Source organism: Oncorhynchus nerka, linkage group LG24 (genome assembly GCF_034236695.1).
Source record: "Oncorhynchus nerka isolate Pitt River linkage group LG24, Oner_Uvic_2.0, whole genome shotgun sequence".
Taxonomy (NCBI): Eukaryota; Metazoa; Chordata; class Actinopteri; order Salmoniformes; family Salmonidae; genus Oncorhynchus; species Oncorhynchus nerka.
Window position 1 is genome coordinate 53,480,479 of NC_088419.1, and position 10,866 is coordinate 53,491,344.

At 41.2% G+C, this 10,866-nt stretch overlaps 1 protein-coding gene across 3 annotated transcripts in view; it reads left to right on the forward strand.

The window, feature by feature from the left end:
• Positions 1-9,218, forward strand: part of LOC115108160 (microtubule-associated protein 1S-like) — a 46,721-nt gene extending 37,503 nt beyond the window's left edge. For 2 of the 3 annotated variants that reach the window (XM_029632190.2, XM_029632191.2), the window contains exon 6: positions 5,781-9,218. In XM_029632190.2, coding sequence (XP_029488050.1) covers positions 5,781-6,283 — 503 coding nt within the window. In that variant the 3' untranslated portion in view covers positions 6,284-9,218. The remainder of the gene's footprint in view (positions 1-5,780) is intronic. The other variant, XM_029632192.2, reaches the window with a different exon arrangement.
• Positions 9,219-10,866: the final 1,648 nt, after the last annotated feature.

Consider the following 10,866-nt stretch of genomic DNA (forward strand, 5'->3'; position numbering starts at 1 on the left):
TCCGCCATGTTGCACAGTCAACATTAGTCAGAAAAATGCATTATAAATATTCACTTTGATGATCTTCATCGGAATGCACTCCCAGGAATCCCAGTTCCACAATAAATGTTTGATTTGTTCGATAAAGTTAATAATTTATGTCCATATACCTCCTTGTGTTAGGGCGTTTGGTAAACAAATCGAAACGTGCGTGCAACTTCCAGCGGAAATGTCGGATGAAAATTCCAAAAAGTTATATTACTGGTCGTAGAAACATATCAAACGATGTATAGAATCAATCTTTAGGATATTTTTATCATAAATGTTCAATAATGTTCCAACCAGAGAATTCCATTGTCTGTAGAAAAGCAATCAAACAACGTTTTAAAGACGGTTGACATCTAGTGGAAGCCTTAGGAAGTGCAACATAACCAATATCCCACTATCTTCATAGGGGCTGAGTTGAAACCTACAAACCTCAGATTTCCCACTTCCTGTTTGGATTTTCTCTCAGGTTTTTGCCTGCCATATGAGTTCTGTTATACTCAGACATCATTCAAACAGTTTTAGAAACTTCAGAGTTTTCTATCCAATACTACTAATAATATGCATAAATTAGCATCTGGGACTGAGTAGGAGGCCGTTTACTCTGGGCACGCTTTTCATCCAAAAGTGAAAATGCTGCCCCCTATCCCAATGAAGTTAACCTCTTAAGTCGACCCTCTACTTTTTTGAACATTCTGTTAAAAATCGCGCAACATTTCAGCGCCCTGCTACTCATGCCAGGAATATAGTATATGCATTTGCTTAGTCTGTGTGGATAGAAAACACTCAGACGTTTATAAAACTGGTTAAATCACTGCTGTGGCTTTACCAGAACGGCATTTACATCGAAAAGCACAGGAAAAACTGATCACTGAAAATGGGAAAATATATCCATGCGCTACTTGAACCCATTGATAAAGGTGAACCACAATTAATTGACTGAGGTTGCAGTACCTACAGCTTCCACACGGTGTCTAGAGTCTTGTCATTTCCCTTCGAGTTTTTTTCTTGGTCAAACACATGCAGGGCACCGTATTTCCTTAGGTCTAGGACCGGATATTTTCGTTGAGTTTCTAGCCGGACATTTTTCCAGACGGACAGCTAATGATCTTTACATCGCCTCCTGATGAATTTTATCGCTTATTAACGTTTACTAATACCTAAAGTTGCATTACAAACGTATTTCGAAGTGTTTTGTGAAAGTTTATCGTCGACATTTTGAATTTTAAAAAATGACGTTACGTTTTGAAACGATGTTTTTTTCGTTTATCACACAGTCTACATATAACGATATCTTGGCTTTATATGGGCCGATTTAATCGAAATAAAGACCCAATAGTGTTTATGGGACATCTAGGAGTGCCAACAAAGAAGATGGTGAAAGGTAATGACTGTTTTCTATTTTATTGTGCGGTTTGTGTAACGCCGAAATGCTAATTATTTTGTTTACGTCCCCTGCGGGTCTTTTGGGGTGTTACATGCTATCAGATAATAGCTTCTCATGCTTTCGCCGAAAAGCATTTAAAAAATCTGACTTGTTGCCTGGATTCACAACGAGTGTAGCTTTAATTCGATACCCTGCATGTGTATTTTAATGAACGTTTGAGTTTTAACTAATACTATTAGCATTTAGCGTAGCGCATTTGCATTTCCAGAGCTCTAGTTGGGACGCAAGCGTCCCGAGTAGAAGCAAGAGGTTAATCAAAATGTGTTTTTTGGCAGAAATGCCTTCTAGAACGTGTGAAAGTTCTTCTGCCTTAAATACGAATAAAATTGGTAAATTACGAACCTAGTTGGTTTAGCCACGGAAAAAATGAGCAACCTTCCTGCTAGCAATGATTGGCTGGGATAATGAGTGGGCTGGACATGCCGAGAGATGAGTTCGGATTGGTCTGCCATGTAGTACACTTCTGTCTATAACATGAGCTGGTCAGTATGTGTAGGTAATCCTTTTTAGCGTGTCTTTTTTGGAAGATATCACATAGTAGAACTGCATAAGTGTTGCTCTCCACTTTCTGGAGGACGAGTTTTGAAATGAGTGGAATTTGAGTATAATAGCTAAGGAGATGGAGAAAATTCTGGCGTTTGATTGCAAATATGCAGACATAGTCGAAAAGAGAACACAGAAGGCCATTGTATAAAGCACCCGTCTCTGGATTACATCTTCAAACTAAGGGCAACCATTGGCTGGCTCGCTAGCTAACATTAGGTGTATGATCTGTGTAGTAATATTATTCGTATCGCAGAGCCATTTGAATTGCTAGTTATATTCTAATGTTAGCTAGATATCATTGAACCTGGCAGGTAGCCCAGTGGTTAGAGCATTGGGCCAGTAACTGAATGGTTCCCGGATCGAATCCCCAAACTGACTAGGTAAAAATCTTGTTGTTCTGCCCCTGAGCAAGGCAGTTAACCCACTGTTCCCCGGTAGGCCGTCATTGTAAATAAGAGTTTGTTCTTAACCTCTTACCTCTACCTGGGACGCTTGCGTCCCAACTAGAGCTCTGGAAATGCAAATGCGCTACGCTAAATGCTAATAGTATTAGTTAAAACTCAAAAGTTCATTAAAATACACATGCAGGGTATCAAATTAAAGCTACACTCGTTGTGAATCCAGGCAACAAGTCAGATTTTTAAAATGCTTTTCGGCGACAGCATGAGAAGCTATTATCTGATAGCATGCACCAATACACTACAACAGAAAAGCACAGCAGGGGACGTAAACAAAATAATTAGCATTTCGGCGTTACACAAACCGCACAATAAAATAGAAAACAGTCATTACCTTTCACCATCTTCTTTGTTGGCACTCCTAGATGTCCCATAAACGCTATTGGGTCTTTATTTCGATTAATTCGGGCCATATAAAGCCAAGATATCGTTATATGTAGACTGTGTGATAAACGAAAAAAACAGCGATTTCACAACGTAACGTCATTTTTTAAAATTCAAAAAGTAGACGATAAACTTTCACAAAACACTTCGAAATACGTTTGTAATGCTACTTTAGGTATTAGTAAACGTTAATAAGCGATAAAAATCAACCGTAGGCGATGTACATATCATTAGCTGTCGTCTTGGAAAAAATTTCAGGAGAGAGCTCTTCCGGAATGATCTGGGTGGAGACCGGAGGTACGTCGTGCCCCTCTTTCGGTTCAACCAAGAATCAAAGAGGATTAAATTCACAAGATACTCGACTGCATGGGGATGCTGTGGGAGTTGAATGCTCGGTCTTATCTAATTCGGCTCACTGTTAACAATTGCTGGAAGTGGCGCAAGGATATTTATTTCCATTTTCTGTGATCAGGTTTTCCTGCGCTTTCCGATGTAACGCACGTTATGTAATAGCCACAGTCGTGATTTAACCAGTTTTAAAAACGTCCGAGGGTTTCCTATACACACATTCTAACCATATGAACGTACTATATTCCTGGCATGAGTAGCAGGGCGCTGAAATGTTGCGCGATTTTTAACAAAATGTTCAAAAAAGTAGAGGGTAGGAGCAACTAGTTAACTGAGTTGCCTAGTTTATTTAAGGTTATATAAAAAACACTCTGGCACTCCAGATCAAATTTACCAACACACACGTAGTATAAACCAAGCATTGTTTTGCAGTCTTTGGTTGTTTAGTACATGGCCTCACATGTGAATCCTTAAGGAGATGGGTGGTGCTAAAGCTTTAGAGGGTGTGAATGATGCTGAATGGGTGTAGACAAAGAAGAGCTCTCCAGTAGGTGTACCAAAGCATTCAAGGGCCATTTTCTCAAAAGTGAGGTAACAAGTTTATCTGGATAAGAGCGTCTGCTAAATGACTTAAATGTAATGTAAATGTATCAACTTTCAATGCAGAATTACTTTTCCATTGTTCCTCAACTGCAGTGTATGATATACCATTTTCTAGCTCTGATTTGTACATTTATCCATTACAAATGTTGTAACATAAGACAATCAAGCCAGTCGGTCACATATCGAGTTGCACCCCTCACCCTCCTTCTGCCCTCCAAACAGCCTCAATTCGTCAGGGCATGGACTCAACAAGGTGTCGAAAGCGTTCCACAGGGATGCTGGCTCATGATGTCTCCGATGCTTCTCACAGTTGTCAAGTTGGTTGGATGTCCTTTGGGCGGTAGACCATTGTTGATACACAGGAAACTGTTGTGTGAAAAACCCAACAGCGTTGCAGTTCTTGACACAAACCGGTGCTCCTGGCACCTAGTACTATACCCCATTCAAAGGTGCTTACATCTTTTGTTTTGCCTATTCACCCTCTTAATGGCACACATCCACAATCCATGTCTCAAGGCTTAAACATCCTTCTTTAACCAGTCTCCTCCCCTTCATCAAATCAAATATTATTGGTCACATACACATGGTTAGCAGATGTTAATGCAAGTGTAGGAAATCCTTGTGCTTCTCGTTCCGACAGTGCAGTAATATCTAACAAGTAATCGAACAATTCCCCAACAACTACCTAATACACACATCTCAAGGGATGGAATAAGAATGTATAAATATATGGATAAGCAATGGCCGAGCAGCATAGGCAAGATGCAATAAATGGTATAAATACAGTATATACATATGAGATAAGTAATGTAAGATATGTAAACATTATTAAAGTGGCATTGTTTAAAGTGAATAGTGAGTATCTATGTAGGCCACAGCCTCTAATGTGCCAGTGATGGCCTTAAGATATAAGCTGTTTTCAGTCTCTCTCTGTCCCAGCTTTGATGCACCTGTACTGACCTCGCCTTCTGGATGGTAGCGGGGTGAACAGTCAGTGGCGTGAGTGATTGTTGTCCTTGATGATCTTTTTGGCCTTCCTGTGACATTGGGTGCTGTAGGTGTCCTGGAGGGCAGATAGTTTGCCCCCGGTGATGCATTGTGCAGACCGCACCACCCTCTGGAGAGCCTTGAGGTTGAGGGCGGTGTAGTTGCTGTACTAGGCTGTGATACAGCCTGACAGGATGCTCTCAATTGTGCATCTGTAAAATTGTCAGGGTTTTAGGTGACAAGCCAAATTTCTTCAGCCTCCTGAGGTTGAAGAGGCGCTGTTGTGCCTTCACCAAACTGTCTGTGGTTGGACCATTTCAGTTTGTCTGTGACGTGTACGCCGAGGAACTTTCCACCTTCTCCACTATTGTCCCTTCGATGTGGATGGGGGGTGCTCCCTCTGCTGTTTCCTAAAGTCCACGATCATCTCCTTTGTTTTGTTGAGGTTGTTTTCCTGACACCACACTCCGAATGCCCTCACCACCTCCCTGTAGGCTTTCTCGTCGTTGTTGGTTAACAAGCCCAATAATATTTGTGTCGCTTGCGAACTTGATGATTGATTTGGAGGCGTGCATGGCCACACAGTCATAGATGAATAGGGAGTACAGGAGGGGGCTGAGCACGCACCCTTGTGGGGCCCCAGTGTTGAGGGTCAGCGAAGTGGAGATGTTGTTTCCTACCTTACCCACCTGGGGTGGCGGCCCGTCAAAGTCCAGGACCCGATTGCACAGTGCGGGGTTGAGACCCAGGGCCTCCAGCCTAATGAGGAGCTTGGATGGTACTATGGCGTTGAACGCCTAGCTGTAGTTAATGAACAGCATTCTTTTCGTCTACACTGATTGAAGTGGATTTAACAAGTGACCTCAATAAGGGATCATAGCTTTCACCTGATCAGTCTGTCATGGAAAGAGCATGTGTTCCTAATTTTTTGTACAATATGTGTACATTGTGTTTTATGCCTAACTCTGCTTTGTGTCCTACAGGTTCTGTGGGCAGCAAGGCCAGTGCAGCTGGAGGGGCCCCAGTTTATTTGGACCTGGCTTATCTCCCATCTGGTTGTGCCTCTACCACCATTGACGTGGAGTTCTTCCGACGCCTGCGCTCCTCCTGCTACATTGTCAGTGGCAATGAACACCTGAAGGAGTCTGTCATGAGACCTATACTTGATGCCCTACTGGACGGGAAGACAGCCTGGCCCGATGTGCAGGTCACCCTCTCTCCCCTTCTCTTATTTCTCATTTTCCATATTTGTAGTACGTTGTCAAAAGTCTTGTCTACTTCTATGTGCACATGCTCTCATTTTTATTTACCCATCTACCTTTCTACTCAGGTGACCCTGATCCCCACTTTTGACTCACTGACGATGCATGAGTGGTACCAGGAGACCCACGAGAGGCAGGGGGAGCTGGGCATTACCGTGCTGGGCAGCAACAGCACTGTGGCCATGCAAGAGGAGACCTTCCCTGCCTGTAAAGTGGAGTTCTGAGAGAGAACAAGACGAATCTTCAGATCCCTGCACTCTTATCCACCAAAGTATCTCCCTCACTTTATCTTCTCTTAAATTGTGATGGACTCGTTTCCCCCCTCTAAACTGACGATTTCCCACCCTAGCATGCATCACGTATAGCCTGGTGGATTAGCAGGCTTTTCTCCTCCTTTCAATCTTATTAATATAGAGCGGACTCCAGCATCTTTGCCTGGGTACATCTATACCATGGATATGAAGGCAGAACATGAAGATATTCAAGAGTCTTTTGTCTACCAACATGAAGAAATGTTGTTCATTATGAATGCTAGTTAAGGTGGACTTAGAAGACTGGCAATACTAATCGAAGTTCCTCACACTTCTTATCAACAGCCAGGTAGTTGTGATCCAAATCCGCAACAGCCCAGAGAAAACTAGTCGACAGCTGTAGGAAACCCTCTGCCTCCTTGGGGCTGAACTCCTGAGTTCTTCCTTCAACGATGAATCATTTAATCCGTATAGCGTTTCATAGGTATATTTAGCCCTGCACCCATTTGCACAGTTATCAATTTCCACAGACAAGGGGACCGCAGTGAGAGAATCAGTGTTACAATAGAATAGGATGTCCATCAAAAACTAAAAAAGGCAGAGGGTGTGTGAGAGGTGAAGATGGGACCTTTGTTGTCTCCTGGTGCACATGTAGTCGTGCAGAGACCTCAGCACTTACTGAAGCACGACGACATGTTTCGACATTCCATTTAGAGTTTCATAGACGGTCTATGAACATTAAGGAGATCGCCAATGTCTTGGAAGGTAATGGTATGCATGTGAACAGAAGGATTACTCTGACATTGATAAAACAATGGAAGTCCACGTTTCAAGAAATCATGAAATGTGCAGTATTTTTGTGTAACATTCAGATCAGTCACTTTAACCCTTCATCTAGAGCGCATACTGTGGTATACTCTTTTGACAGTGTGTTTTTGAAAGAAATGGCTTGGTAAATACTAGGTAATAATTTGTACTCAAAATAAATACTCGTAAGTAGTTTTAGATGGAAGTCGATAGACAATTGAGTCATTTATGTACCAACTCGGATGACTGAATTAGTTCTAGTACCGAGTAGTTATTTAGTGAAAAAATGCACTTTGAATGAAGTGTTAACAGTACAGTATATTTCCACACTAATAAACCGACTGTATCCAAACCTCTATTTGAGTACCTCTTCAAGACCAGAGTTGTTTTTATCATAGAGAAGCTGCATGATGTCACCATCCTTTAATTATAAACTGGGAGGGTTGAGTCCTGACTGCTGTTTTTCTGAAAGCCGAGGTATATCAGACCGAATACCAATAGGTATTTCCCCAAAAATATTTTTGCTGTTCTAATTACGTTGGTAACCAGTTTATAATAGCATTAAGGCACCTCTGAGTTTTTTGGTATATGGCCAATATACTACAGCTACTGGCTGTATCCAGGCACTCCGTGTTTCGTTGTGCGTAAGAACAGCCCTTAGCCGTGGTATATTGGCCATATACCAAACCTCGAGCCTTGTTTCTTAAATATGCCATGTCAATGGGACCACTGAATGTCACATGCACCAGAGGTTAAGCTTCACTGAAGAGGGATTCACAAAATGAGAAGTCATTAGCAATACTTTGCAAGACAGTCCATTCCATTTATCACAGAGTGGTTATTATTGTGCCTAAGTGAACTAAAGGAAATGCTAAACATATGATTTTTAACAAGAACGGAAAATCACCGTTATATCAGCAATCGCTTGTGTATCTGGTTAATTGCAGTAAAATGTAAATGATATCTGTGAATGTCGACGCTTTTAGCTCTCTATCAAAGCAGATTGAGTCCAAATGCATGTCAGCACTGCTTACACATCCATGCCCACCACTTTGCTTGCAGACCAAGCACTTATGTTATATTGCTCTTTGTTACAAAGGATATTTTCATTTTATTCAAGGAGAAGGGATATGAAAGGATTTAAAACTTTTTTTTCACTTGGGTTAAATGTTATTCTTGGAGAAATGTACTTGTTTTTTTGTTTTGTTTTACTTACACTTGAAATTATATTTTTGGGCCATGCCGAGTTGTACAAGCATGCAGATCTCACAAGTTAAAATCTCATTTGAATTTAATTAAATGCCATGGCTCTTTGAGAGCACCTTGTACATTTGAAAATATGTGAAAAGGGTGTGTTCAGCCAGCCACATGTTGGCAGATCATATCATTCTAATTATTTCATACAGAAAAATGTAGTGTCATCTGTTTTTCTTTTATCAATCCATTAGCAATTCTATTTTTGTTTTTCCTAAATTGAGTTTTCTGTATATCAATAATGTGGTGTGGCTACTTTATCACTTACTATCATTTGATTAGCAACAGGCTACTCGCATGATATCATTAGCCAATGGCCGGACAAAGTAAGTGGAACCGAGCTCACGTTGTCACACGGAAGAGTGTTTAGCGGCAGCATGTGTTTTGGTACTAGCTATAAGTCTGAGCAAAAAGGATTGAAAGTGGATTGCATGACACTGATCACTTATTTAGATAGCTATTTCACACTACTGGAGTTAAGTAATATATCTCATACTAATCTTAACGTTTGACAATCTATCATGTATGTATTTGTGTGCACCATATGTCACGACATTCTATATATCAGATTCTGGACTCAATGCATTGGTTTGGATATTGTGTGTCTCGTAACACCCGCTGTTGTTCATAACATGACTTGGCTTTGTTCTCAAAGATGTGTCCCAGAATGTCTACTACCACCTATTGATTCTCCCTCCTTGTCACAATATTCTGAAAGCCAATGTTCGGTGGTATATTTGGCTCATTGGAATCAATAGAAGAACAAAATAATAATTCTAAAGAATGGTCCTGTGTTTCTCTGTTTCCGTCCCTGCCCCATTTATAATAAAACTAGGTGAATGAGAAACCTCTTGTCGAAATCTGAGGCACTCCTGCGCTTCAGTCACGATTTAAGTGACCGTAGCACTTTGCATGGACATAGGTGTTCATATCTGTAAATCACGCCGCAACATAACTAAGCCCATTGAGATGAATATGTTCTATTGGTCTTTGGCAACCCAGCACATTTTGGGAGATGGTATATAATTCCTTTAAAGCCTTTATATTTCAGTTTTTGGTGCTATATTTTTTTATACTTAGACACCTCTTTTCCCTTGCACTTATACATGTATGTTTGTCTATTTACATAACCTGTTGGTGGTTCACACATCCCTTGCTAGTGTCTGGAATTCACCCAGGAAATGCTATGAATGTCTGTAAAAATGTCATTCGACTGTTTCAGCGGTGTCACGTGAGTGTGGTGGTTAGATTAATAATGACAGGGTGGATTGATTCAGTATTGAAACACTAATTTTAGTTTTTTTTCTTTTTTTTCAGTATATATACCCCTTTTATAAATGTGTGTGCTTAATTGGTGTTGTTTCCCTGACTTTTCAAGTAGGTAGCCTAGTGGTTAGAGCGTTGGACTTGTAACCAAAAGGTTGCAAGATCAAATCCCTGACCTGACAAGGTAAAAATCTGTTGTTCTGCCCCTGAACAAGGCAGTTAACCCACTGTTCATAGGCTGTCATTGAAAATAAGAATTTTGTTCTTAACTGACTTGCCTAGTTAAATAAAGGTAAAAAAAAAAAAAAAAAAAAAAAAAACCTGTGACCTTCTGATCCCTATCACAGTCCACTACGTCAGTAGGGTTAGGGCACCACTCCTTTTTTCAGTAGATTAGTTATGTCGGATAACAACCTGTATTGGGATTCGAACTGGCGTTCTTGTCTGTCATAACCTGTGTTTTAACGCGCTCCATCCACCACCAACCTGCCTTCTTTTTTCTTTTTTTTCTCTCACCCACTGACCTGTCGCTCTGCCCACTGAGCTTTCATCCAACCAATCAAATTCGCATCTGCCAGTGCCCTGGAGGCGGAGCTGCCATCAGAACACACTGTTTCTACAGTTGTGGCTAGATGGAGTACAGCTCCATCTAGTTGTCGTGTTGGGACAACAAATGTTGATAACTAGTGTTTTAGCTAAGCCTTACCCTTTTCCTAACCTTAACCTAATTCTCCTAACCTGCTACGTTAGTTCTAACATGCAACGTAAAGTCACAACTGTAGAAACCATCAGTCCCAACAAACCAGTATCACCACACTGGGATTCAATTTGAATCTTGGGATATAGGCTTCGCTGCTTTTAAAGGCAATGTTCCCGCATTCGCGAGATCACGGTAAACACTGCATTTGTCGCCTCAATCTGAATTTACCTTTTAAAGGGTCAGTCAGCAGTTGAAACAATAGCAAAGCAGGTGACCCGCCACTGTTTCGGTAAAAAGCTTAGGGATAGGGCTGGAGAATGTCATCATTCTCAACTTCATAGACTGAGCTATGGATGCGAGGACTTACTGTCCATGATTTCAACATCAGATTTAACCATGTTTTGAGGGTATATATCGAGGTAGGCCTGATCACCGACAACGATGAGACACACTATAGGGAGGAGGTCAGAGACCTGGTGGTGTGGTGCCAGAACAACCACCTCTCCCTCAATGTGAACAAGACAAAGGA